This window comes from Pyrgilauda ruficollis, unplaced genomic scaffold (genome assembly GCF_017590135.1).
Source record: "Pyrgilauda ruficollis isolate IOZ18807 unplaced genomic scaffold, ASM1759013v1 scaffold67, whole genome shotgun sequence".
Taxonomy (NCBI): domain Eukaryota; kingdom Metazoa; phylum Chordata; class Aves; order Passeriformes; family Passeridae; genus Pyrgilauda; species Pyrgilauda ruficollis.
The window spans coordinates 369,241-397,208 of record NW_024528488.1 but is presented as its reverse complement, the minus strand read 5'-3'; the positions used below and the strand labels follow the sequence as shown (position 1 = coordinate 397,208).

General features: G+C 53.2%; 2 protein-coding genes across 4 annotated transcripts; one reads left to right on the top strand and one right to left on the bottom strand.

The window, feature by feature from the left end:
* Nucleotides 1-444: 444 nt before the first annotated feature.
* OCRL (OCRL inositol polyphosphate-5-phosphatase) lies at nt 445-22,224 on the bottom strand. 3 transcript variants are annotated; one of them, XM_041484556.1, is made up of 23 exons: nt 22,094-22,224; nt 21,559-21,638; nt 20,684-20,722; nt 20,140-20,247; nt 19,984-20,067; nt 19,554-19,674; nt 19,304-19,465; nt 18,318-18,419; nt 17,804-17,918; nt 15,891-16,007; nt 15,576-15,766; nt 14,117-14,228; nt 12,563-12,672; nt 11,491-11,626; nt 10,148-10,258; nt 9,686-9,851; nt 9,257-9,492; nt 5,848-5,871; nt 3,509-3,628; nt 3,187-3,271; nt 2,633-2,760; nt 1,941-2,052; nt 445-1,838 (listed from the first exon to the last, which is right to left on the bottom strand). In XM_041484556.1, exons 6-23 carry the CDS (start codon nt 19,616-19,618, stop codon nt 1,714-1,716), a joined length of 2,217 nt encoding a protein of 738 aa, XP_041340490.1. In that variant the 5' UTR covers nt 19,619-19,674; nt 19,984-20,067; nt 20,140-20,247; nt 20,684-20,722; nt 21,559-21,638; nt 22,094-22,224; the 3' UTR covers nt 445-1,713. The 3 variants fall into 3 exon arrangements, with proteins under 3 accessions (XP_041340490.1, XP_041340492.1, XP_041340491.1); XM_041484558.1 differs by having other exon boundaries at nt 20,140-20,250; nt 22,094-22,197; XM_041484557.1 differs by lacking the exon at nt 5,848-5,871.
* A 15-nt stretch (nt 22,225-22,239) lies between these two features.
* On the top strand, nt 22,240-26,914 carry ERCC6L (ERCC excision repair 6 like, spindle assembly checkpoint helicase). The gene is made up of 2 exons (XM_041484555.1): nt 22,240-22,727; nt 22,874-26,914. Exons 1-2 carry the CDS (start codon nt 22,666-22,668, stop codon nt 26,673-26,675), a joined length of 3,864 nt encoding a protein of 1,287 aa, XP_041340489.1. The 5' UTR covers nt 22,240-22,665; the 3' UTR covers nt 26,676-26,914.
* The last annotated feature ends 1,054 nt before the right edge of the window (nt 26,915-27,968 follow it).

Here is a 27,968-nt window from a genome sequence, read left to right as displayed (position 1 = left end):
GAGATGACACCGGCCGCCATTTCCTGCAGCAGGACGTGCGGGCTTTCTCCACCGCCGCTCCCCTTGCTGGTCCAGCAGGGCCTTGGGCACCACAGGCACCACTGCTCTGGGCTGCCGAAGCCGTGTGCTGCACACAGGCACCAGCACCCTGCTGCACCTGGCCGGACCCAGTGCCATCTCCATCCCGGCGTGGCACGTGCCACCACCCACGGTGGAACGGGCACTGGGCTGCAGTGCCAGCACATCAAGGGTGCACGCAGGAGCTCAACCAGCAGGAACCTGTGGCATGGGACCCTCTGCCACTGTTCCCAGCTGTGCCCAGCACGCTCCTGGAGTGGCTGGGGAGAGCCCAGCCCTCAGCTGCCCCAGGAGCGAGCCTGGAGCTCCGTGACAGTGCAGAACTGCATGAGGGAGGGCAGGTGTGCCCTGCACAGCCCCCAGGCCTTGCACAACAGAGGTTTATTTGGAACTAATAGTTTCCCAATAAATTATGTAATTTAAAAATTTTAAGGATAAGAAAAAGGCAGAAGGGAGGGGAGCCTGCAGCAGCTCAGCCAGTGCATGGGGACCACAGGGCCACACGACACCCTGGGCTAAGCCCAGGCACCAGCAGGGACTCTGTGACCTCAACCCCTTCCCCTTGGCTTTGGCCTCCCTCACCTGAGGCCATGTGGCCCCACAGGCCTCAGTGTTTCAGTGGGACAGGCCCCTCTTGCACCCTCAGTCACCAGCCCCAGGGCTGTCCCCTCAGCCAGCTGTGTGCGACCCTTGCACTGCAGCCCCCTCACACAGCCCCCTCAGCTGCTCCTCTGGCCCCCAAGGACTATTTGTGGCTCCTTTCGCTCCCCCAAAACCTGTACCCTCTGCTAGCACCCCAGGAAGGAGACAATGGACTCCATCTAGTGGCACCTGGTGACCCAGCCTGTCCTACCCCCACACTAGAGGGACAGTGGTGCCATCCTGCTCAAAGTGCACAGGACAGCCCAGGAGGAGCAGAGGGCAGCTCATGGCTCTGCCTGACCCTGGTCACTGCGAGCCACCCACTATCCTGTGTCTTTGGGGGAAGCTGGGGCAGGGAAGTGACAGGAAAGTGAGGGCAGAGCGGGGGATGCAGGGACAGACTCGTCTGCTGAGGCTCCGTGTCTTGGGAGGGAGGGGAGAGGGGAAAGGCCACGCCGAAGGGGAGAGGCCCAATGTCCAAACAACCTTCCTGGGTCAGCACAGTCCATAGCACAGTGATGGCATCAGGGCTGGCATGGCCGTGTGACAGAGGGTGGCACATTTATCACAGCAGTCTGTGGTGGTGAACACACCAGCACATGTACCTGGCACTGGAGGGACGCAGTGTGCCACGGCCTCCAAGAGCACCAGCCATCCCCACCCTTCTCTACAGCAGCTCTTGGGAGATAGGGGTGACACAGAGAGAAGCGTGACCTGGGAACCGGTGATGCTGCCACAGGATGATGGGTGCTGGCACAGTGCTCGGGTATTGACAGATCCACCTGGCTCCCACAGGGAAGCCGGAGGCTCCAGAGGTGGATGGCAGTGCAATGAGCGTGCAGGTCCTCTGCAGCGTGGGGTACGGTGTGGCAAGGAGGGGGAACCGTCCCTTCCCACTGTAAACACGGCACTTGGAGAGCTTCGAGCCTTTACCCCTCGGAGCTGTCAGAGGCCCAGCTGGAGCGCGGGCCCGGCTCTGGCACATGGCAGGAGTCATTCTTCATCCCCGGTGAGCAGGAAGCTGTAGAGGAAGTTGATGGCACGCTGGCGGTCCTGCTGGGTCTGCCTGGCCATCAGGTTGGGCGGCGGGCGCAGGAGGAGGCTGGAGAACAGGGCAGCTGTGGAGGCAGGTAAAATCAGTCACCGGTAGGGAGCAAAGACCTGGGGAGGTATAGGAAGAGGTTGGGATGGAGCGAGGGCTGCAGAGGAAAAACACTCACCGATCATGGTGGCACTGACGTTGTTGTCCTCCGAGTACCTGAGCAGCTCCCGCAGGAAGGACATTAGGTACCGAAACACGTTGCGGTGGCAGCTCGGCAGCTGAAAGATCACCTGCAAGGAAATGGTGTCAGGAAGCTCTCCCACCTCCCACCGCTGCAGCCTGGGCATGTGTGGCACTCTGGGTTCCACAGCAACTTACCCACAGCTGCAGCCCAGTACTGATGGCACTTGTGGGCTGTGGCTCCTGGTGACACTGCTTCAAGGAAAGCTGTGTCACCAGGAAAAAGTCCCCAGTGCCCTGTGTCAGCCTCCTGCTTGTTTCCAGTCAGATCCCAGCTCTCACTGCCCCAAAACTTCCCCCTCTGCTCAGGGACATGCTTGATCTGTCCTGATGCCCCACCAGCTGTTAAGAGCCATGCACAGCCCTTCACAAAGGACAGGAACTGCAGCTCTGAGCAGGTGCCCAAGCTCTCAGGACCAGGGGTGGTTTGGCCCCTCCCTGTTCTCCATGTGCTCAGGGTGAGACATGGCTCACTTGGGGTCTCTCTGGAAGAGCTGCCCACTCTCCCAGAGCCACTGCCAGTCCCCAGGCAGAGAGTAGGGCTCAGGCAGGCCCAGAGGCATGGACAGCCCACAGCAGCAGGAGCTGCCCTGAGCCGGCAGCAGCCCCCATGTCAGCACAGCCCCGCACCTGTCGGCACAGCCGGCTGCTGTGGGACCCCTCCAGACACCTCTGGTACAGCTCATAGCAGATCACAGGCTCTGGCAGAGCCTCCAGGAAGATGAGGAGAGCTTCAGCCACAGAGTGATTACTGCCCGCTGGAGCGCTGGGAATCAAGGGTCATGCTGAGCAGAGAGATCCCCTCCCTCCCCAGATGCTGATCTTGCAGGAGGTCACACAAGATCCCCGCCTGTCTAACCTCTCCTCCTCCTCCACTGTCCCCCATCCATGAAAAACCCTGCACTGCATTTCCCACCCTCTGGCTGCACAGAACCCCCCTGCTCCATTAGCCTCTTCTCCAGACCATGCTCTTCAGTATCCCAGCTCCTGCACTTGGCACAGCCCTGCAGAAGCTTCCAGAGCCCCTGGCTGCTTTGGCCAGCACAGACTGAACTTTGAGAGAGGTTGTGGGGGGGCCAAGGGAAGCCCATCCCTGCCAGGAACCCTGCCAGGTAAAGATGACAGACAAGCTCTCCCAAGAGCGAACTCTCCTAGCAGAGCTGAGATCCATCACAGAAGGATACGGATTGTCTCGGGAATGCTGGTGTCCAGGCAGTCAATGATCTGCTCCAGCTCTTCCTGCATGCCTGGAGTCTGGAACAGGTCCTCCTGTCACAAACAGCACAGGGATGGAATAAGTCACCTTCCCCACAAAGGCTGAGGCACACGGTAACTCATGGTGACTCCCAGTGAATGGTGAACCCCGGGAGACCCAGCCTTGAGCACAGGCAAAAGCCTTGCCCTGTAAACACCAAACTAGAGCTGATTTCCAGGTGCATGTGAGGAACCAGCTCACCAGGAGAGCTCCAGCGTGGCAGAGGCCCCCTCCCCCGCCCTCCCTCTCACCTGGTGGAGGGCATGCTTGAATAGGTGGTCTACCAAGAGCCAGATCTCCTTTGGCACCTGCAGCGGCACCTCACTTGCTTCCTCGCTGTCCAGGGAGCCCACCTGCAGGATGGATTTCTCCTGGGGAGAAAGCACACAGGGGCTCAGGGAAACCTCAGTTCCTTCTGCCTCCGGCCCTTAGTCCCTGGTAGGGAAAGCTGGGGCAGGGGAAGCAGCAGGACCCCGAGGTGCTCTAGCCCTGACTCACTTCCACAGCACCAGCCACTGCCCCACAGGTCCTGGCTCCTCTCCCTTCTGCTGCCCCATGGAACAGCCTGCCTGGGCTCTCCAACAGCCCCAGCCCTCTCAGACCCCCAGGAGGTGGCTCTGGCTGCCCACGGTGCCCTGGCCGCATCCCAGCTCCCACCCTGCAGCCAACAGAGGCTGGGACCCAGCAAGTCCTTGTGCTGCGGGAGCCGCCGCGCTGGGGAGCCCAGCCCCGTCCCCACTGACCCCACACCTGCCCTGACTCGGGGCTGCTCCAGCCACAGCTGCTCCCAGGGCTCCACAACTGTCCTGGCTCCTGAAGTTTCTTCCTTGATTTTCCCAAGGAGAGCTCTCACTGAGTACAGGCCACCACTGTCACAGTTCCTGCTTACTCCTGTGGAGCAGCTGACAAGCTCCATGGCTCAGACGTCTCCATCACACCAAGCTTTAACCGGATCCATGTTCTTGACTTGATTTTACTCTCACTTCACGATCACTCACATTCCTGTGATCTCCAAGGAGGAAGCCATGCCCAGCACCCCCAAAGCACCCAGGAACCAGCACAAGCAGGAACACAACCCCGCCACCAGCAGAGGAGTCCACAAGCCACACAGAAAGAACCTCACTCCAGCTGAGGCAACAACTGCCATGGCTGTCCCTGCAGCACACACAGCCCTTGAGAGCAGCCAGGGGCAGCTTCCCTGCTATGCCCAGAGACACACCAAGCTGACATGAGCCCTGGTGGCACAGGCAGTAGCCCCACTTGCCGCACAGCACAGCTCTGCCCTGCACAGCACCACTGACCCCGCCAGTAGATGAGGAGTCATGGCTGCATGGCTGCCTCGCTCAGCCACATGCAAGGTCGGGAAGCAGCGTGTCAGGCAAGAGCATTACAGAATTCCTTTAAGAGGGAAAGGGGGAGAGCTGCAGACCCTCTCCCAGGGCTGTGGACACTCTTCCCGGGCTGAGGTTCTTCTACAGAAACCCCCTGTGCCAGGGCATCACCGGAGCCAAGCGCTGGAGCAGCCCCTAGCGTGACTGGGGGAGCTGTGGAGACCCCCATACAGAAGATCCCAGGTACTCAGAGAACAGGAGAAGGGTCGAGGTGCCTCGGGGCAGACGAGAAGGAAGAGAAGGAGGAGCAGGAGCAGGAGCAGGGGGCGGAGGCGGGCGCGCATTGGCCGGGCCCCGAGCGCCCTCTCCTGCTGCGTGCGAGGAAAGGAGGTACGTGCTTCCCACGGGAAGATGCTCCCAAAAATCAAAATTCCTCCCTTCTTCTCTGCCAGGAGGGAGTCTATGAGGTTCATGTGGTTAGACACCCAAGCTCGATCTCCTCTTGGAGACGGAACATTCCTTCCCTCTCCTGTTGTACTCTACCACTGCGCTGACAGCCCAGAGAGGAACAATTCCCTCTGACTGGGAAGCCGGTGCAGAACCAGCTCGAACAAGTTACAAATGTCAGAGCCAGCGCAAGGACAGTATGAACACCCCCAGCATCCCCCACCTGCTCTCCCAAGGAAGCTTTCCTTGCTTGGCTCCAGCACTGAGCACGGGTGCCAAGGGAAGCAGTGATCCCGCTCGGGCATCGCGGCCACCAGAGCCAGCAGCCCCAGCTCCACTGCTTGAGGAGGCACAGAAACATCCACCTCCCGTACAAAGCCCTCCCTCTGCCTCCACAGGGACACAGCCAGATGGAAGGAGCAAAAGACCTGAGTTTCCTCCTTCAGCTCTCTTCTCACGGGTCTGAGAGGATACTGTGGTGAACCCCTCCTTATGGTCAGAGGTATGCCAAAGGCTGCCAATCTTTTATGGGAATATCCAGCACTGCTGTCAGGATCAGGAGAGTAATGTTTTTCCCCCCAAAGCAAATTTGGTGAGCTTTAACATTGAAGGTGGGCTTGGCTCTGGGGTCACTGTGTGCTTCTCCATGCTCTCATCCAGCCCACAGCTGTGCTAAGAAGCTTTGCTTACAGCCGTGTCCCCTCTGTGCTCCCCTCCCCTTCCCTCTGCCACAGAAAACAAGGGAAAAGCTCTCATTCTTTACAAACACACCACTGAGAAGCAGACTGCCACGCAGCAATTGCTTGTGTTACCTTTTCTAAGAAGCTGTCTTCTTCCTGAGAGCAGCAGGAAAGAGAGGAGAGGAAAAAGTGTGGTTAAGAGGGAGAACGCACTCTTGGATTAACTCTTCTGATTAAGCAGAAGCCTAATTTGCATTACAAGAACCCACTGAACACCAGGTCCTTCACACATTTTGCTGACACGGCCAAAGTTAAACCTGTGGTGAGAGATTTGCCTGCCAATTAACAACAATCCTGCTCATATGATGCACAGTCTAGTCAGGATTTCTGGAAAGCCCTCCAAGGGGCTTAGACAGCACTGTTCACTGGCCAGCAGCCGGGCCATGGGCAGGTGAGAAGTGTCCACCAGGAAGAAGTTCCCTGGTCAGAATCATTGTCCCTATGTTATTTCAGCCTTGTGACCGGGCCAGAGATAAAACCTTCCCTGGGCTAAATCTGTGTTTCTGAGTGTGTGGCAGCTGTGGAGCTCACAGGGCTCCTAAGCAGCTTTCGGTGTGGTCAGGGAAATGATGGTTTGTGCTCAAACCCGGCTGCTGCTGCTGCAGCCTAAGAGCATTAGCACAGCGTAGAGAGGAGGGTGCCAAGCCCTCTGGCAGCACAGCCAAGCCCTCAGCATCCCCAAACAGCCATCCCTGCACGGCCAGGGCCGGCTGGACACTGCTCATGGGTCTGCAGGAGGAAATGGAAGCAGGTCGTCCATGCTGAGTCTTGCAAATCGACCTTTCAGGGTAGGAACAGCCCCAGCGCATTCCCAGGCTGAGCTGGGAGCAGCTGCAGCTCCCACGGCACAGGGAAACCAGGAGGGACAAACATGTCAGGGTCTCCTGTGGCCTCTGCAGTGCCTGCTTCCCCTGGAGCCTCCCTGAGTTCTAACAGAGCCACAACAGACTGTCCTCTTCCCAAGAACAGCTTGCTTCTAACAGGAGCTGGCACAGGTTTCTCTCCTGAGGCACAGAGGGAGGGACACAGTCACAGGTTTGGGAGGGCAAACAGCCACCTGCACGTTTTGTAATGGCTGAGTCATCTCCACCTCACCCCACAACCTGAGCCTGGCTGCTCACCTCTCCACAGAATCACAGAGTGGCTTGGGCTGCGAGGAACGTCAAAGCTCATCTCATTCCACTCTCCTGTCATGGGCAGGGACATCTTCCACTATCCCAGGTTGTTCCAAGCCCCTTCCAGCCTGGCCTTGGACACTTCCAGGGACCGGGAAGCCCTGGGCAAATAGTGCCAGGGCTTCCCCACCCTTACAGGGAACAATTTCTCCCTAATGTTGAGCCTTCAGCATGATTTGCTCCAAAAGACTCACCTGCTCCTGACAGGGGTTCTTCAAGAGGCTTTTTAAAACCCAAAGTAGCATCCCAAGAAAAAACAGGATGAGACAATAATACTGAAACCCCAAAGGAGAGGTGCTCAAGTGACAGCAGCGAAGTCACTGTCTGCCTCCTGGGAGAACCAGGAGAGCCATTCCCAGACAAAATCCCACCTACCTCAGCCCCTCAGTGACTGGATCTCCAGACCTCTCTGCACTGAAAATGACAGACGAAGTCTAGCCAGGCTGAGGAAAATGTTGGATGCAGTGAAGGATGAGGCCATGCAAGTGCAGAAGGTTCTTAATGCACAGACACTGCCAGCCTCATGCAGCCTGAGCAGCACCAAAACTCAGGGAACTGCACCCCAATGCTCCAGCTTGCAGGGCAGGCAGCACCAGCAGCACTGACTCAGGCAGTAAGTGCTCAGCTTGGTCTGATTCCAAGGATTTCTAAGCTCATAGGTAAAATCAGAACCAAAAAACTTAAAATATCCCCCACATCCATACAGAGAACTGTGTCCCTGTTGCAGACACTGGAGCAGGTGCTCCTTGCTGACTGTTTTGCCTGCTTTATTTCTAGATGTTTCACTGAGAAACAGGAGAAGGAAATCTATAGATGGAAGGAGAAGCCACCTCAATGGACTCTTATAAATCTAACAGTGCATGTCTGTGAGGGCAGAGCCAAGAGTCTGGGCCCTAATTCCTCTCTACCAAGCAAGAAGCAGGTGCTTAGCTGAAAAGTGCAGGTGGAAAAGCAACCAAGGCCAGTGAAATGTTCCAGACTCCTAGAACAAGACTGACTATAACCAAATCCTCAGAAATCTGAGGAGCCTGAAGCCTGGATCAGTTGCTTGACCTGAGGAGGCAAACAATGTATCTTGCCACCTGCATCCTGCCTAGTCTGATTAGTGTGTTAAAAAGTCAAAATTCTCACATAAAATGGACTTCTCTGTATATTGGACTTGTGAGAAAAGTAGATACCTACAATAAAAGATGGGAACTGGAAGAGGCAGGGAAAGGCACTGGACAACTGCTGAAGGGATGAGAAAATGTGGAAACAATGGGAGTGGAGGCCGGCAAGTCTACAGAGGTGGAAAAGCAGCAGCCTACTGGACAAAAAAACCCTCATGTAAGGGTGAGACTGTGAGATAGGAGAGAAGAGGAAAGGTATCACATGTCAGAGAGACTCAAAAAGTGGGGCTGAGCTTTCAGGTGGACAGAAGGAAAGGACTCTCCTGGCTGAACAAGAACTGGGACATGAACTGGCACTCAGGAGCTGCTGCACCTCACTGGAACATGGCGAGGTAAGGCAGAAGGAGAGATTAATGAAACCAGCCTGGAAATCAGAATTACATCCCTAAAATGGGACAACCCCAGAAACAGGTGAGTACCCAAAAAACAAGAGGTGACTAGGGCACCACTGCACCCTCTCTAATGCACACAATGAGCTGTGGGAGGAGGAAAACTGATGCTGGGGGCTGGCATAGGCTGGGGAGAGGAACAGTTTGCTGCACCAGAGAGAGATCTCTCCCTGATGAGCTATCTCTCACCCAAGGCATTATCTCTCACTGTGGTTGGTGTGGGAGGAAATGGCCAGAGAGGCTGCGACATTGCTCATCTGCTGAGCTGTGTCCTTCAGCACCCCACACCCACACCACACACTTTCCTTCGGTCCTCCTGCTTCTGCTTGCTCCATCTTCTGAGCAGTGGGAATGTATGCAGAAGGAAAAGGCCCCTGAGGCACTCATCATACCAGAAGAAGTTCATATACCTTGGATGAGAGGACCCTAATCACATCTCTTATGACACCGCAGTGCCACCCAGCTGAGCCTGCCAGCACCAGTACCACCAGCATGAGGTGCTGGGATCACTTTCTCATCCCATCAAACAATATTCAGAGCCCACTCAGAAAAGAGGCATAAAGCACAGGCTGTCAAAAGCCATCGGCTGTGGTAGACAGGAGGAATAAAAGAGCACCTCAAGGTCTGTGAAGTCACTCATCTCAGAGCCAGCACAGACAACCTGACCTGCAGGTACTGCTCCTGCTTTTGGGAGCAATCAGAAGGGAATCAGGCTTCTCTGGGTTAGAAGAGCCGCTTCAGAACTCACCAGGTCTATGAGCTTGGTGACTGGAACTTCTCGGATGGGTCGCTTCATCCGGCACAAGGCCTCAAGCGAGGTGCCAAAGCAGCTGGGCAGGTAGGTCCCACTGATGGTCAGGAAATAGTCCTTCCCTCGGTCCAGGTGCAGGACAAGAATATCCTCAATTTTATCCTCGCCAGAGTTCAGGAGGGTGACTGAGTCCTTGCTGACATACACGTCCAGGGAGATCTCCGTGCTCTCATCTGCAACACACTGGAGTGCTCAAGAACACACAGACACTCTCCAAAAAGGATGATGGGGACAAACATACAGTGGCAGGGACAAAGGCCACAACAGAGAAGACAGACAAGACTGATGGCAAGGAAGGTGGGACACAGGAATGACAGGAAGAACTGAATGGAGATGGGATGGTGGGGTCTACAGCACTACACTCACCTGGCTCCAGGTAACCTTCACAAGGCTCGGCCCGAAGCCATGGCTTGCAGTAGTGGCTGTCATTGAGCTTTGGGATGAAGGAGAAGTGACAGGTGACCTGCCCATTATTGGTAATCTGGAACTTCTGTTTCTGCAGCTGACGGAACTTCACGTTCTCAAACTCAAACTGCAGAGCAAAAAGAAATCAAGTGATATTAATAGTCAGGATAGGGCCCGTAGCCAGCCCCCCACAGACTGCAGTGGCCTCCCAAGGCTGAGAGGAGCCCACCTAATGCAGAATTCCTCACAGAAGTCCTGCCAAGGAGCCAAGACAACATGTCCTTACTAACCCAATTCCTGATCGTAAGATACAGTTCAATTTTCTATAATCCAGTTCATGGAAACAAAGTCTTTGAAGGAAGTTCTGGCACTTTGAAGGCTGCTGTGTTTGGGCAGTGACAGTGATCCCAGTTTCATCCTCACCTCTCTCCTGCTCAGCTCCAGTGAAGGAAGAAAGTCATTCTCCATCCTGTCCATTATACGAACAATGTCTTCAAACAGCTTCCGATACTTTTGCTCATCCACAACCTTCACCTGCGGGAGACAAAAAACACTCAATGAAACTTTTGTTGGCTTTTCACAGGAACTCTCTTGATCATGAGTGAACTGCAGAAGTGAATTATTTCTCTAAGCACTTGCTTCTGTAGCTGCAAGGCTGAGAGAGTTCACACATGTGTGCAGTCCCAAGCTGTGTCTGCAACTTGACGCAGATTTCACCCCTGCAGGTGTTACCAGGGTCTGTCTGGCCACTGGTCACACAACTGGGAGATCACTGGAGGCAACCTCTGTGCGACAACATTGGCATGCTGCAGCACTTCTCATGATTCTCCAGGGGGAAAGGAGAAAGACCTTTCTTTAAACAGGCTCAGCCTATTCTACTCAGTGAAGGTGAGGCACAAATGAAGTGCCGTGTCTGGTTCTGGGCTCCCCAGTACAGGAGAGACATGGAACCTCTGGAGTGGGGCCAGCAAAAACCACACAGATGCTGAAGCGCCTGGAGCATCTCCCTTACAGGGAAAGGCTGAGGGAGCTGGGGCTGCTCACCCTCAAGAGGAGACACAGCTGAGAGGGATCTGTCTTTTCCTGTCTGCAGGGAGGGCTCAGACCAGGGTCCAGGCTCTGCTCTGTGGGGCCCAGCAATGGCACGAGAGGCATGGGCAGGAACCGATCCCAAGAAGTTTCACCTGAACATGAGGAAGAACTCCTTCACTGTGTGGGTGACAGAGCACTGAAACAGATTTCCCAGAGAGGCTGTGAAATCTCCCTCAGTGGAAAGAGTCCAAAACTGCCTGGACACAATCCTGTGCCATGTGCTCTGGGATGGCCCTGCTGGAGCAGGGAGATGGGACCCAACAAGCAACTGTAGTCCCTTCCAACCCAACCCATTCTGTGACCTGAGCCACCCAGGGAGCAGGAGGCAGCAAAAATGGACGGAGTGTCCCCATTTGCTGCACCAAAAAACCTGAATTTGCTGTCACTCTCCACTGAGGACATCCAGGTGTGAACCAGATGACACATCCGACGCAGCACACGTACAGCCAGGTCCAGGCTGCTGCTGTGTCTCCATATGGAGGAGGGAACAGCAGGACTCACCTATCCCAGTGCTGCCAGATGCAGCACCCCCACAGCAGGCACGCCTCACTTGGGTTCATGTGTCCTCTTGCAACAGCCTTAGCAGAGGTGCCCTGACTGTCACCGCCTCCCACAGTAATGCCTGGAATGCCTGGCAGCGCTGGGATCCTGCCCCAACAAACACACAAACCTACCCCGATGCAGAACAGGGCGCTGACAGGCTTGTGGTCACTGGTCTTGAGGTCCATGTGACTGCAGTACCGGAGCTGACTGACGTTCCCTCCCCTCCAAAGGATCCGATCACACCATGCTGGCACACGACACTTCCCACTACAAAGAAAAACAGGTTACCAGGGGAATCCAACAATCCTATCAAGCCATCCAAGCTGTTCCTCTTCGCAGCAAGGCAATTGCCTCCACCCACATCATCACAGCAGTGATGGGATGAACTCCTATCACGTACCCCAACTTGAATTCTGTTTTTTTTGCTGCTCTCTCCCCCTTTCCCAATACAACAGATAAAATTTCCATCCTTTCCAGCACCAGGAAACAAAATAACCCTCAGTCAAGCCCATTTCCACAGCCTGAACCCATGTGTGCTGTGACCCAAAGTGCATGAGTTTCTTGTGCTGCCAGACCTTTCTGCCCACAATCCAACCCATCGCTTATTGTTTCCATTATGGAAAGTCTACTCAGTGATTACTATTATGTTGTGAAGCTTGAATCCTGGGTTATCCTTCTTCAGATTAACTAATGTGATGATTCATAAACATGGCAAGTCAAGTTCAATCACTACATGGTTTGAAAGTTCTTCTTGGGAGTTTCTCCCTTTGGAGCAGCCCCTGCAGAAGATGCAGCCATGTCTGTGGGAGGCACCAAGCAGGAACCACAGCTGCTATCACAGTGCAGCCACCCTGTGGGTGTGCAAGTCAGGGGACAGGGTGAGTCAGCCAGCCTGTTTTCTTAGCTCTTCAATTCCTTTTTTACACTGTTTGCCTGTCCCTGGTAATAGAAAAAGCCTCTAGTGCAGGGTCACCTGAGCTCACACTTCACCTGCCTTCATCCAGTGGGATCAGCAGCTACAGAGGTTTAAGGGATGTGCCTGGTCAACGTACACAGGGGCTGCTTATTGCAGAAAGCAGGAAAGAAAGGAAGGCCAAACATAACACTGACAGCTACGTACACTTCTAAGAAGCAGGAAATCAAATTTTGTGAGAAAATGTGTTTCATGTCATAGGTAAATACACCCCGTTGCAGCCAATGTACCTGGAGTCCCAGCGATCTGTTTTAGAGTCATATTTATACGTGGGGATGAATTTGATATCTCCCTCCATGAAATCTGCAAATGCCTTCTTCTGAGTACGCTGAATATTCAGCTAAAGCAGAAAAAGAAAGCTTTAAAAAGGAAAAAAAAAAAACAAAACAAACCAAACCCAAGAAACCCTCCCTTGCCACAGCAGTGTTAGAGAGCAGATCTACAGGCAGAGCAACCGTGGCCTGTGGCCATTCTGTGGGATTCACAGACACCCCCAAACTGCCTCTCAGACCTCACACCTTTAACACACAAGTGGAAAGTTTTCCAAACAGACTGAGTACAAATGGGCATGGTACTGCTCACCAGACCATGCAGGCAGCATCAAGCATGAGTTAAGGGAAATATTAATGGCTTAAGATTGTCATCACTAATTGTTCCCCACCAACCATTTTAGGAATAGCCTCCAGGATTGCACTTGCCTGACAACCTGACACCAACCTCCTTTGCTCCTTTCCTCTTCTGAAAAACCTCCTGGATGTTTTCCTCACTAAGACCAAAGCTACAGCTGTTTCCTGAACAAAGCTCTGTAGTACAGCAAAAATGAGCTACAGAGGACAACCAACCAAATTTACTGTTAAACTGTCAGAGGTGATATTGCACCACTGCTGTTCATGTTTCCTGAGTGCAACCCTTCACCTGAAAGGCACCTGCCAACCACCTTCCGTGTACTGCAGGGAGTGCCGAGCAGGGAAGGCCACAGCACAGAATTCAGGTCAAACTGGCTGAGCAGATTTGGACTCCAAATCAATACCTCTTTCACAACACTGATCACAGCAGCTTTTGTTGCTGTTACAAATGCCTGTGTTCAGCTTGTAGTTTGTATTTAAGAGAGAACTCCTGCACTGAGACACAGACGCACTTACACAGTGACTGCCTGAGTTACCCAGTTACCCCAGCATGGACAATCTGGTTTTGTTTAGGGGGATGTTGCAACCAGCACACCCAGAGCTCTGTCAGGGTCCAGTGTCTATGAATGTGTCCAGACCCTTATTGCAGCAGGCCATGGAATTATGTAGGTAGGACAAGCCCTCCAAAACCATTGAGTTCAACTGTTTCCTCCAGCACTCTCAAGGCCCCAACTAACCTATGTCCCCACATGCGACCTCTACGTGTCTGTTAAATCCCTCCAGGAATGGGGACATCACTGCCTTGGGCAGTCTGTGCCATGGCTGAACAGCATTTTCCATTAAAAATTTTTCCCTAATATCCAACCCAAACCTCTGCTGGCACAACTTGAGGCCACTTCCTCTTGTCCTGCCAGTTGTTAGCTGTGAGAAGAGACCAACCCTGACCTGGCTGCACTGTCCTCTCAGGGAGTTGTAGAGAGCGAGAAGGTCTCCCTGAGCCTTCTTTTCTCCAGGCTGAGCCCCCACAGCTGCTCCTCATCAGATTTGTGCTCCAGCCCCTTCCCCAGCTTCACATCTGCCAGCTCCTCCCTAGCAGAGGCATGTCCCAAACCAAGATGACCTCCCAGCGATGGGGCGAATGTGAGTGAGTTCACTGACCTGGTCATAAGTCAGCAGTTTCTGAAGTTCGTTCTTGCTGATGAGATTCTTCACTTCACTGGCATCCAGCAGACACAACCTGTAGTTCAGGTCTCCCAGCCAGATAACAACGCTGCAAACAAAGACACACGTACAATCATGGAATGGTCTGGTTTGGAAATGATCTTAAACCTCATCTTGTTCCAGTCCCCTGCCATGGGCAGGGACACCTTCCACTATCCCAGGTTGCTCCAAGCCCTGTCCAACCTGGTCTGTAAGAACTCCAGGAATGGGGCAGGCACAGCTTCTCTGGGCAGCCTGTGCCTGGGCCTCACCACCCGCACAGGGAAGAATTTTGGGAGCAGATCAGCAGTTAACAGTTCCCCTTTCAAAACCACATTAAAGCTGAGATATGTGGAAGACAAAATGGATACATTAAAGACTGAGTCCAACAGCAGAAATTTCTAGTGACAGCAGATCCTACACGACTAAGTCCATTTCCTTTGGAATTCCCCAAAGATTGATAACTTGGTTTAGTAGGAGATGTGTTTGTCTCAGCCTGAAAAAAAAGCCAGAGAACAGCACTGACTCTCTAATGAAGCAAGACCAGTGTTCACACAAAATCTAGCTGGTATCGAGGCTCTTCTCATGTTAAGAAGAGGGCCATGGTGGAGCTCATTAAGCAGAGCCAGCCTGTCAGCCAGCGGGACAGGTGAGGCATCTGTATCTGCAGGGTTATCCCTCATGTACACCCTGCTTTTACCTGTTGGTTTTTCACTGCCTTTCCTTCAACCAGGGCAGGCCACTGCTGCACCACCTACTGAGCCAAGACCGCCTGACACACAATTAGCAGGAGCAGAATTAGGTTCCTGGAGGTTACAACCTTTTGGACATTGTTTCCCATCCCTGCCATCAGCCAGACCTCACCAGCACCCGCTCACACCCTGCTCCTCTCCAGGCTTCCAAGCAGGCCTGCAGTCTTCTTGCTATCAGCAGCTAAAGAAGCACTCATGGAACTCACCCTTTACTCCATAAAGGTTTCATTTAAAGATTAAAATTTAAACCCCTTGCTAGTACCAAAGCTCTTCCTGTTTATAGTCAAACCTCAACATTTCCATTAGTGGATTATCAAGGATAATCAAATATTTGAAGTTTTTTTTCTGTACTAATCCACTCTACATTTTTGGTTTTTAAATGGTTTAAGTATTAATTACAGAAGTACCAACCATTTGTATTCTGTTTAGGCCTGCCGAAAAGGAAGTTATACACCAATGCAAGGAGAGGGACACTGGGCACAGATGCATAAGGCACTGCAACAAGGAGGTGACCAGTTTGTCTGCAGGAGCTGCAGCACACCACAGCACTTGGGATTTCAAATTACTTTATTAAACCAGAAAACTTATCTGCATGAAACCTCCTGTTGCTGCAGTTTTGACTTGACTTGGGTTCCTAGATACCACTGCCAAAGAGTACAACTCACTCGTGCTTCATGATGTTGAGCTCAGACAGGCAGTCTGAGCTGGGGATCAGGAAGCTCATCCGGGCACAGATGTCCTTGTAGTCCTGGTTTCGACGCTCAAAGTCCTCCACGTGGGCAGCCAGGTGGGAGTTGACGACACAGAACGTGGTGTTGTGGAACATGAACCTGATGGCCACACCACCCTTGTTGCCCTAGGGACAGGAGGGACCAGTGGGGTTAGAGTGGGTGGCAGGTGAGGGGACAGGTGAACCAAAACAGACTGTGCCACTTCTTGCATGGATACAGGGAAGCAACAAGCTGGCCTTGGTGACTCACCATCTTTCCCATGACTCCTGTGCCCACAGACTCTGTCACAATCTCCCTGATATTGCTCAGATGATCCTTCTTAGCAAATATGAGCAACATCATCCCAACCAGGCGGACCATTTGCACCTGCAAAAATAAACAGGATCCTGAATTCCCAGAGAGGCAGTGGGAATGCAGTTCTGATCTGCTCTGCCTGATGCTCTGCTGCTCTGGCTCTCCCTGTTCCTCATGTTCTCAACTCAAACCCTAATTGCAACAACAGAACCAAAAGGTTCTGTTCCTGTCCTGAACAGCATGGCTCTTGGGGTCCATCTGTCACCCCCTAGGAGCTGTCAGTGGTGCTGAGCCCACTGCATTCCCTACTCTGCCACCCTCCCTGGATGGGCAAAGAGAAACAGAATAAATGCCCAGCCAGTTTGTGACTCAGGTCTCAGCCCTTACCGTGCTCTAACCAGCAGAAGCAGAGAAGCCCCTGAGTGCTCCAGCAGGCCCAGAGCTGGGGCTGTCCTGAGGCTGCAGATGCAGTGGGAGTCAGAGCCCACCTTGGCTTTCTGCGGACTCCAGCGCAGAGGGGAATGGACAGAGATGCTCCTATTTCCCTGAGGCAGGTGTGCCTGATGCACGGGGTAGCAAAAGGCATCTCTGAGCTACACAGACTGACTCGTTCTCCAGAAATACTTGTTCCCTAAAGCCAAGGGCCTCTCTGGATCTGAGCAGTTATCTGCTCCCACAGAGCTCAGCCCACAGAGACTAACACCATGCTCATGTGCCCTGTCCCAATGGGGATCTCTGCTGATCTTTCAGGTGTGCTAAGCCAACACTGCCCAGTTTGTGACCTTCCTGCACCTCCAAAAGAGTGGCATCACCCCTCTGAAACAGTGACATCACCACTCTGAAACAGTGACAAGGCCTCACCTGTGTGAGCACAGTCTGCATGCTCGCCTCTATGCACAGAAACATTCACATGTGTTGGCATTAAGTCTATGGAGTGAGGAAAGAAGCTGAGAGCAGAGAGTTTGGCTGCAAGGGCCCAGCGCCCGGTCTGCTTTGCAGGAGCAGAATTTGCAAGTGACCACAAGCTTTACCTACAGCTTCAGCCACTTCCCCCTCCTGCACTGCCCCAGCCATATCCTGCACTCTCCCTTTCACTAAGGTGGGAGAAATTCACCCAAAACCAAAGTGAAGCAAAGGGAGGAGAAGAGCAAGAGCCTCTCTGCAGTTTGGGCCCTGACTCCCAGCTCCCCTTGATAGGTCTCAGTTCAGCAAGAGACTCTATTCCCTGTTTCATTTCCTGTAACACCTACTCAGAGACATCAGTATGGGGTGTGACAGCAAACACACAGGTTAAGGAAGAAAGTGAAACCCATTCATGTATTCAGGACTGGTCCCTGCAGCAGAATGGTTTGTCACAGCAGAGATAAAACCAATGTCTTGCTCTAAACCAGCCAGAACAAAGTCCTGCTGCTACAGCTGAAGCAATTCTGACTCAAGGCAGCAGCATCTGGAAGATTTCACTTCATAAATCATCCCATTCCTTCAGAGAAAAGCTATTTGTTTAATTTACCAGCTCAGGACACACCTGGCTTCTATAGTACAGGATGAAAAGGGAATATAGGTAGAGAATTTGAATCTGCTGCTTCCCTTACACCTACCTCCTATTTGATAAAGGTACTGTGGTCCCCACCTTTATGCATTTCTACTTCAAAGCACAGTATTTCCTACAACTGTGGTGCAGAAACAGACTCTCCAGATTTAACTTGATACATTTGACACATGCCCAGGCATGCACATGCCCAGTATCACCCTTGGTTTCTCCAAGCCTTGCTCCTTGGACAGGGAGGAATATGGAAGCCCTTTTCCTTTTTCTCTCCCATCATGCCAGCTCCATGACAAAAGCCCCCATGCCACTGAGGAGAACTCACTTTCTTGTATTTGGCCTTAGGGTGCAGGGACCTCTCCACGGCAGACAGCCACTCCTGTTCCTTTGTAGAATCAAGGTAGAAAAAAGCCTCCGTGCTGAGGTCCAGCTCCTGGAACCTGGAAACCCAAGAGCTTAGCACCTCCAGCCTTCCTGCACATCCCCCTCTTCCTACAGGAATGTGAAACCTCCAGCAACAGCCCTTGGAGGAACAGCTCCTTATAGCCACATGCTAAGTAAAGCAGTAGAATTTCCCCATGCCTTTGAGATCCTACCCCAAGCCCCCAGCAATCCTTTCCCTGAGAAACACCACTTTAGGCAGAGGACAATGAGTGAGCTCTGCAGACACCTCCAGGAAAATCTATTATGTCATGCTAGCTTTGTTCAACCTGATCCTGTGCCCCATCCGATGGCTTTCTGCCCTCAGACGTGACACAGCTCTGCTCTGTGCAGCCTCTGAGAGCACGACAGGAACCTAAACCCAACCCAGCCCTCCTGGATCCCCTCCAGCTGCTCACCCGATGCAATAGAAGTCCGGAGGCTCCATGTCATATACCAGCCATGGGGTCAAGAAGCTGTCAGGAGACTGTCCATTCACATTCCACGTTCCCACAAAGAACCTACAACACAAAAGCAGCCGAGCTGTTAGAAAACACAATGAAAACCACAGCAGCACAGCAGTGTTCTGGCTGGAAGCACGCACTGTGAGCTGTCCCTGCATGGGGCAATGACTGCCGTGGGGGAACTGAAAGTCACAGAATCACTGAAGTTGGAAAAGACCTCCAGGATGATCGAGTCCACGCTGTGCCCAATCCCCACCTTGTCACCCGGCCCAGAGCACTGAGTGCTGCGTCCAGGCACTCCTTGCACATCTCCAGGGATGGGGACTCCACCACCTCCCTGAGCAGTCCCTTCCAATGCCTGACCACCCTTTCCATGAAGAAATGCCTCCTGGTGTCCAACTTGAACCTTTCCTGCTGCAGTTTGAGGCCATCTCCTCTCATACTCTCCTTTGCTCCCTGGGAGCAGAGCCTGACCCCCCTGCCTGCCCCCTCCTGTCAGGGAGGTGAGGAGAAGGTCCCCCTGAGCCTCCTCTTCTCGAGGCTGAAGCCTCCCTGCTCCCTCAGCCACTCCTCAAAAATTCTCCCAGGCAAAAATTCTCCCAGTCCCAGTGACACTCCTCTCAGAGTAAGGCATTCCACCCACAAACATCTGGCTCTTTCAACATCATGTCACGAGGGACAGCACCACAACACTATGGTGGGACATCTGTCTTCACTCTTTCTGCCCACCTGCTCCAGCCTTACCAAGCCTCAGGAGATCTGACATACACAGAGAGAAGACAAAAGGAGCAGCTGCCCCATGAACAAGAGACTTTTGGGTGTACCATCCTCACTGGCCACCTGAGCTGCAACCCATCACCAGCTGCCAGGGTCCAATCCTGGGTGAGATCCAAGCTCAAAGGAGAGATCCCACAGCTCTGTCCTTCCCTCCCAGGTCTCACCTGAAGTTGTGCAGGTTGATGTAGGCTTTCTCCCTCTTGGCCAGCACATGTTTGATGAGCCCCTCTCTCTGCCCCGACTGTGTGCTGGGCAAAAACATCTTGCGCATTGTGTTGGTCACCTTGGGCTGGTCTCTGGACGTGCCTTCTCTCTCTCGGTGAAATCTAGGAAGGAAGCAAGAGCAGCACTAGAACTAGTTCTGCTGTCTAGGAAGAAAAGTAAAAAAGGGAACAGATCCCCTGTGTTACTTACTGCTTATTCTGAGGCACGGGAGGAGGTGGGGGCTCCCTTCGAGATCCCGTCTGGTGGTTCTGCATGTTCCTTTTCTCTTCTAGGCTCAGGGTGTTGAAGTCATCCTCAAACCCCAGAGCTCCTGTAATGAGCAATCCCAGAAAAACACCCTGAGAAACAATCTGAAACAGCTCAGATCAAGAAGGAAAAAATGTAACTCCACAGAAAGCAAAAAACCAAAAGACAGTAGGAATACATCAACTGTGTGACGCTGGAAATGGGAGAAAGGGGCACTAACCACAAGGCAAGGCAGGAAGGAGATTAACATGCACAAACCAAGGGTGAAAATAGCACTCAGGAAGGAATTAACAGACAAGGAAGCATGGCCAGACCCAGCTCCTACCCTAGGCACCCCAGCACTGCACAGGCCCCGGAGCAAAGACAACTGTACCTGGAGATAGACCTGTGAGGCTCTTCTCCACCTGATGCCAAATGGCTGAGTCCTTAGGTTCAGGAAGAGATGCTTTCAGGTGGGCTGGAAAAAACCCCATCCCTGTCAGAAATTGCTGGCAGAGGATTTCACACGCATAGGGGCAACTCTGCTCACCTTCCTGTATGCTCTGTACTTCTGACAGGAATCCCAAGCAGCGCTCCTCGTCAGGGATCTCGAAGAGCCGCTCCGGTGCCTCGTCACCCTGAATCCTGACCTTGCAGCCTGCTTCAAACACACTCACTGAGTCAGCCCAGGCTGCCTCAGAGTCCCCAGGCTTCCCACCCAGCTTCCAGGTGTTTGTGATGGAAACCTGCACCTAAGTTACCCTCCCTGCGCTTCTGAGGTCCCCCCACCCTGCTTGGGGTATCCCCAGCACATTCTCCTGGCTTTAGGAATCCTCCCTACTGCAATTTTGCAGAGAAGAGCTCTAAAAGCAGGAAGAAAAATTGCAGATATTTTGACCATTTTCATTTCAAACCTCATCTGTCATGACAACTGAGTGTCTGACAGAGCCAGATGACAATGTCAGAGAGAAAACCATCCCTGTTTGAGCAGAGAACAAACACAGAGCCTGGGGGAAGACTGGAAGGCAAAACAAGCAGCAGTGGCTGTTCCCTGACAGGATCTTTAGCTACACCACTGCCCTTATGAAACTTACTGTTTGCAGCTATATCAATCAGCAGAGTTTCTTCTGCCTCTAGAAAAGAGAAAGCCAGGATCAGTAGAGCTGATGGATGCTGCAGTAATTGAGGACTTATATAATTACACTGCCTGCTACCAGCCATGAGAGAGTCCTGACAGGAACAAAGAGCTCTAATTTACATCTGTACATTCCTAACGGTTCTGGCAGAAAGAACCTGGACAGTCACCTCCCAACAAGTTTCCCCACCACACAGTTCTCACACACTTGCACGGTTTTTCCCCATCAGTGCAGCTAGTTTGGGAAAGACAAACTTGACAATGAACTTCAGAGCTTCTCTGCAGAGCAAGACCAGGGGCAGAACATCCCTGAACTTCACACAAGGGAATGAACAAATTCAGAAAAAAGGACTTTTACTCCTCACAAGGATTCGCCCGAGGACCACTTGTTGCTATTTAAGTTCTTCCAAGACAAGGCCTAAAGCCCTTCCTCATCCAACAGGTGGGATGCTGAGAGCTTGCTAGACCTTAGGAAGTTTAGATGTAAACGTGCAGGAAAAGGCAACAGCTCCCAACTCTTGGCATCTCAGAGAAGTCTGAGAGACAGACACCAAATGCCAGACCCTGCAACCAGGTTCTGTATGTGCTGGCTCTGTGTGATGCCAAGCCCACTGCGCACTGGAGCCAGCCAAGTTCCTCACAAGTGCATGCTGACATGGAATGACAACCTGCTTGGATGAGGAACAAGGGGATGCCATAAAATGTGACTTGCTGTTTCACAGGGAAAAGATTAAATCTGCTGTGGCTCAGGAGACAGGTCAGGAAACACCATTAAATGTAACGTTTGTGGATGAACAGCAGGAGATTCTCAACCTTCCCCCCAGCAGTCAGTACCTTGCACACATTTAAAACGGCTATTGATGGGAATATAATCCGGATCAGAGTTTTCTTTCTCCTGGGAGCGAATAACGACCCTGCAGACAGAAGGAAGGCTTATAAAAACCCGGCCGCAACGCACACAAACGGGAGTTGCGTGTACAGAGACAGTGTTTGATTTTTATCGCTAAGCTTCTGGGGCAGGAGGAGGAAAAAAGCAACGAAGGTGAAACCGTCGATACCCCGGGGGAGAAGTAAGAGCTATTGAACTCTCCCTGCCACGGGGCAGGTCCAGCACCGGGGTGGCAGCGGCTCTGGTTGCCGGAGGAGCACCGGGGAGCCGAGAAGGCACCTCCGGAGCGCCGGTCCTGCGGGTCCCGGCCCGCAGGGTGAGGGGAGCCCACCGGGGGAGCCCGCAGGGATCCCGAGAGTCACGACGGCTGTGGCAGCTCGGCAGAGAACCGAGCCGTGCCCGGGCACGGCGCGTCCTGCCCCAGTCCCGCCGCGGCGGCACCAGCCGAGGCGAGCCGGGCCCCGCCACGCTCGCACTCACCCGTAGCGGCCGGCCCGCCGCTCCAGGCCGAGCACACACGGCTCCCGCCGCCCGGCCCGCACCTCCGCGCCAGCAACGCTCTGCGCCGCAGTTAAGAAAACCTCCGGTCACCGGCCTGCCCCGCGGCGCGCGCCTCCATGGCAGCGCTCGGTCTCCCGGCGACTCCGCGCTGGGCACGGGCGCGGAGCAGAGCGGCGCCCGCCGCCGCCGCCGCGCCCTCTGCTGGCGGGAGGCCCCCACCGCCCGCGCCCGTGACGCGCACCGATTGCGCGGCAGGAACTGGGAGTGCACCGGGGGCGGGGGAACTTGTGGATCTGCCGGGTTCCCCCTGGATGTCCTGTACCTCGTTTCCCACCGTGCGGCAGGAAAGGCACCGGCCGGGACCGGTGCCCGACCCGGTATTGCCCCAAACCGGGAGGAGGTGTGCCGGGAGGAGGTGCGGGCAGCGCTCGACCCCACCCCTTTGCTCCCGCCCCCGGCGTTGATTGGCTGTGGGCACTGCTGATTTACATGTGGCGCGGTGCAGGCCGGGAAGGGCCGGGTTTGAAGCGCAGGGCGGCAGCGCTGGCGCCATGGCCGCCCCTGGGCCGGGGGAGGCGGCGGCGGCGGCGGAGGAAGAGGAGCGGTACCGGGGGTGAGCGGGGACGGGGCTGAGCGGCTGGGAGGCTGCGGGGGGCCGCGGGCGGGCCGGGCCGGGCCGGGTCGGGTCGGCGGTAGCGGGCCGGCACTCCTGGGTGTAGCCCGGGCCTGGCCACCCGGTACTCACGGTGACTCCTACAGGCTCGTGACGAGCGCGAAGGCGGCGGCGGCCGACGGGGACCTGGAAGAGGCGCTGCGGCTGTTCCGGCTGGCGGCTGCCATCCGCCCCAGCGAGAAGCTGAAGGGCCGCATGCAGCGGGTGCAGGAGGCACTGGCGGCGGCCGAGCAGGAGCAGCAGGAGGAGGAGGAGGAGGAGGAGGGCTTCGTGGACGTGTGCGGCAGCGGCCTGCTGATCTACGGGGAGATGCACCGGAAGCTGTTCCAGCACCAGCGGGAAGGTGTTGCGTTCCTGTACCGCCTGCACCGGGAGGGCAAGCCTGGTGGCATCCTGGCAGATGACATGGGCCTGGGCAAGACCATCCAGGTGATCGCCTTCCTCTCGGGTATGTTCGATGCCGAGCTCATCCAGCATGTCCTGCTCATCATGCCCACCACCCTGGTCAGCAGCTGGCTGGCTGAGTTCGCTCGCTGGACCCCCGGCCTACGCGTCAAGGAGTTCCATGGCACCAGCAAGACAGAGCGCACCAGGAACCTGGAGAGGGTCCAAAGGAAGAATGGCATCATCATCACGAGCTACCAGATGCTCATTAACAATTGGAAGCAGCTGGCCAGCCGCCACGAGCAGGAGTTTGTCTGGGACTATATCATTCTCGACGAAGCACATAAGATCAAGTGTCCATCAAACAAGACAACCAAGTGCGTGTATGCAATCCCGGCCCAGTACCGCATCCTGCTTACAGGCACCCCTGTGCAGAACAACCTGCGGGAAATGTGGTCCTTGTTTGACTTTGCCTGTCAAGGCTCCCTTTTGGGAACTGCCAAAACATTTAAAATGGAATATGAGAATCCCATTACCAGGGCAAGGGAGAAGGATGCAACTCCAGGTGAGAAAGCACTGGGGCTAAAGATATCAGAGAATCTCATGGCAATTATAAAGCCCTATTTCCTCAGAAGGACCAAGGAAGACATCAAAAGCTATCTTGCTGATAAAGTTGATGCTCCTTTTCCTGAGGATCCAAGTGAGAACAAGGCCCCTGTCATGCCATCTCTCACTAGGAAAAATGACTTTGTTGTGTGGGTGTACCTGGCACCGGTGCAGGAAGAAATCTACAGGAACTTTCTCTGCCTGGATCATGTGAAGGAAGTACTGATGATGACCCGATCGCCTTTGGCTGAGCTGACAGTCCTGAAGAAACTCTGTGACCACCCCAGGCTTCTGTCTACGAGAGCCTGTATCCAGCTGGGCTTGGAAGATCAGGTGGGCTCCGAGCAGGATTACGGGATGGAAGCAGGTATGTTTTCAGGCATGAACAAAATAGATCATCTCTCTGATGAGACTGTGATCCAGGAGTCTGGGAAGATGCAGTTCCTTGTGGGACTACTGGAACGGCTGAGAGAAGAGGGACACCGAACCCTGGTGTTCTCACAGTCGAGGAAGATGCTGGATATCATAGAGCTCGTTCTGTCTCGCCGACAATTCCAGATCCTGCGCATTGATGGCACAGTGACGCACCTGACGGAGCGGGAGCGGCGCATCAACGCCTTCCAGAGCAGCACTGACTACTCTGTCTTCCTGCTCACCACACAAGTTGGGGGTGTCGGCATAACCTTGACAGCAGCCAGCCGAGTGGTGATCTTTGATCCCAGCTGGAATCCAGCAACCGATGCTCAGGCTGTGGACAGAGCTTACAGAATTGGGCAAAAAGAGAACGTAGTGATTTACAGACTGATCACCTGCGGCACCGTGGAAGAGAAGATATACAGGCGGCAGGTATTCAAGGACTCATTAATCAGACAGACCACCGGTGACAAAAAGAACCCGTTCCGTTATTTCTCCAAACAGGAACTAAGGGAGCTGTTCACGTTGGAAGATACTCGGATGTCTGCAACTCAGATCCAGCTGCAGTCCTTGCACGCCATGCAAAGGAAGTCTGACCTGCAGCTCGATGAGCACCTTGCTTACCTGCATTCCCTGGCAATGTTTGGCATTTCTGACCACGACCTGATCTACACAAGGGAGATGGCTCATGAGGAGCAGGTGGAGAGCGAGGAAGCTCATCAGTATATCCAGCGGAGGGTACAGAAAGCCCACGAGCTGGTTCAGTTGGAGTCCCAGCTCAGAGATCAGAGGATGGAGGGGATCAGAAATGCTTGTGAAGAGAAGTGGCAAAGACCATCGGGATCAGTTTCCAGGCCAAAGAAGTTGTCTCCAGGGTTGAATGACAAAAATAACTTTGTTTCACCACCAATAACTGATGTACATGAAAAAGACAAAGTTATTGATCTTAGAGAGGATGAAGAGGCCCAGGTGCTTGATGTCAGCTCCAGAATGACAACTCTGACTGTTGCTGACTTGGATAAAGAGCAAGTGGCACAAGGTGTGTCCAGTATGGAGACAGAAGTGCTCAATATCAGCAAGGCAGCAGAACAATCTGACATACAAGAATCTGAGCAAGATCCTGAATCTAGCATTACACCATCATCCCCTGCACTCGAGAAAGAGAGTCAGAGCCTCCAAGAGAAACAGCATTCGGAGGTACATTCAGACAGCTCGGCCAAGGCAAGGAATGACCAGTCTTGGCATTGTCACAATTCCTCCGAGTCTGGCATGGCTGACGACCGTAGAAGTGAGGCAGAATTGTCAGTTCAGCTACTTGACCCACACGCTGCCCTGGGGACAGAGCAGAACAATTTTCCTGAGCCAGCTTCTGCAGTGCTGAGTTTATCAAATGCTATGCCAGAAATCAATGCTGAGCTCCACAAGTCTCACGTGTTGGAAGACAGCTTGGAGGGTACATCTGCTCCTTCTTCCTTCCAGGATCAAGTTGACTTCAATCTGGTTTTGGAAGAGTCTGAAGAGGAATGGCAGGATGCCTCAAATAGAGGAGGATCAGGGGAACACCCTGAGAAGGACAGCTTTCAACTCCAGTCAGAAAGCTTGTGTAAATCTCCAGACAAAGAATCTCCAAACAAAACTTGGCCAAGTGAGACCAGTAGCCATGGCAAACCCTGTCCCACAGCTGAGGAAGAGCCAAATGCCTCCCTGCAAGGGAGTAAATCATTGGAGGAAAGCAGTGGTCTCTTTACTTTTAGTAGGAAGAAACGCTTAAACAGAATTGCTTCAGACAGTGAGAGTGAAGAGCAGCCTGAACAAGTGGCCTCCTCTCCCTTGGACAGCACTCGGCATGGACTTCTGGAAGGAATTAGCGCTTCCACCCCTAAACATGACACAAGAGCTAAAGCCATCTTTTCTCCCCAACTAAATAACAGTGGAAACAGGTCTAATGCTTCCAGGTGCTCGTTCATCAACAGGTTGGTAGATGAGATGGAGGATATTGGGGAAATCATGGGCACCACTGATGAAGAAGATGATGATGATGATGGTGATGAGGAGCAAGATGGGCTTGTGGAAGACAAAGCTGAGGAGTGCACTGGGGAATCTGCTGAGCCTGAAGAAGAACCTAATGGAGAAACACTTGATACAAGTGAAGAGTCCTCCCACACAGACAGCGTGGAATCTGAGCAGTCTGAGGCAGAGGAGATGGAGTCATCTCAGGAGGAATCCACAGGTGACACTGAGCTCCAGTCAGGCGAGCAGGTTGACTACTTCACCCAGGAAAGCAGCTCTGAAAAGGCCATTGGGCAGAGTTCCTCTCCTGCTGCAGATTATGACACTTTGGTACACAGTGGGAAGAAACTTCAGAATGATGGAAAACTCCAGGAAGCTTTGGACTGCTTCCTGCAAGCTCTTGACATAAAAAGTGGAGATCCTGAAGTTATGCTTCTGACTCTCAACTTGTACAGACAGCTGGCCCAGAAGTGACATGTGTATGGCTCTGTGAAGAGAGTCTGGCTGTTCCTTTTTACCCTATGTCTACACCACAGCCCTGGGATCCGTGAGCCAGTTCCAGGCTGGTGCCTGCCATATACTCGTGTGACTTCAGCAGCTCTTGCTTGAGGAAACAGCCCAAACATCCAGGTGTTGGATGCTGGGGAGGGAACTTCACTGTGGAGTCAACTCACAAAGGTGAAAATGGTTCATGTTCCTGTCAGACTATTCAATAAAAGAATGGTATTGTTGATGTCTAAGCCCAACTCTTATCAGTTTCTCTGGGTCTGGATTGAAGGCACTTGAGATGGTAGTTCATGTTCACAATCAGGTGTTTATTATTTCTTAACAGTGAAACAGCCTCACAACCATGAGTTCTGCAGCCTTTCATTAGCAAGGCACAAAAATGGCTAACTGTCTCTTGTTACAAGGTCTTTTAAGACTAAACTATCCAATTAAGAAAGGACACCTAGATTATTTTCCCTTTTAACCCAATCACTAATCCCTCGAAGCCTGCAATGCGGACTTTTGTGCCCAATTACAAAATGCCACCCAAACCCATGAAGAAGGAAGAAGGTAAAGAAGAACAACCTGCCTCCACCCTAAAACCTCCACCTTGCTTCATATTTATTTCTATATTCTAAGACCCCAAACTCTAAGTTTTCCACTCTGTGATATTACACACTTCTAACCAACTACAGCCATAATACCAGTGCTGTTAATCAATTTTGGAAGTCTTCTCCACAGCCTCAGGTCAATTGCCGTGTTCTCTTGTGGGTCTGTGCCTTTAAGCACAGAAAGTTTAAAATTCTCAGCATCTAGGATTCCAACACCTCTCCATGCTGGCAGCCCTGGAATCATCTTTCTACCTTCCAGGTTTTGCTGCTCCTCTCCCCTGAGAAGATGGGGACAGTACAGTCCCATGGCCACTGTACAGCCCAGCTCTGTGGTGCTGCAGTTCCTCCCTCCTTCGGGTTTTAAATAAGCCAATTTGGGTGCCTTACAGACCTTCCAGTTCCAACCTCTGCCACAAGCAAGGACTTCTTCCAGTAGACCAGGTTGCTGGTCCAGGTGACTGGTCTTGAAACACTTCCATGGATGGGGCAGCCACAGGTTCTCTGGGCAACCTGTGCCAGTGTTTTATCACTCTCACAAGAAAGAATTTCTTCCCAATAGCTCTTCTAACCCTGCCCTCTGTCAGCCTGAATCCATTACTCTGTATCTTGTCATCCCAGTTCTGGATAAAGAGTCCCTCTCTGGCTCCCTTGTAGGCCCTTTCACATACTG

What these genes read in the sequence shown, in the direction of transcription:
- OCRL (XM_041484556.1), bottom strand. Translation starts at nt 19,618, where the DNA reads ATGCAGAACCACCAGACGGGATCTCGAAGGGAGCCCCCACCTCCTCCC. An exon ending in CCCGTGCCTCAGAATAAGCA is followed by an intron (nt 19,466 to 19,553) that starts GTAAGTAACACA and finishes CTTCCTTCCTAG; the next exon opens with ATTTCACCGAGAGAGAGAAG. An exon ending in AAGACAGCTTCTTAGAAAAG is followed by an intron (nt 3,629 to 5,847) that starts GTAACACAAGCA and finishes CTTTCTCCCCAG; the next exon opens with GAGAAATCCATCCTGCAGGT.
- ERCC6L (XM_041484555.1), top strand. Translation starts at nt 22,666, where the DNA reads ATGGCCGCCCCTGGGCCGGGGGAGGCGGCGGCGGCGGCGGAGGAAGAG. An exon ending in GAAGAGGAGCGGTACCGGGG is followed by an intron (nt 22,728 to 22,873) that starts GTGAGCGGGGAC and finishes TGACTCCTACAG; the next exon opens with GCTCGTGACGAGCGCGAAGG.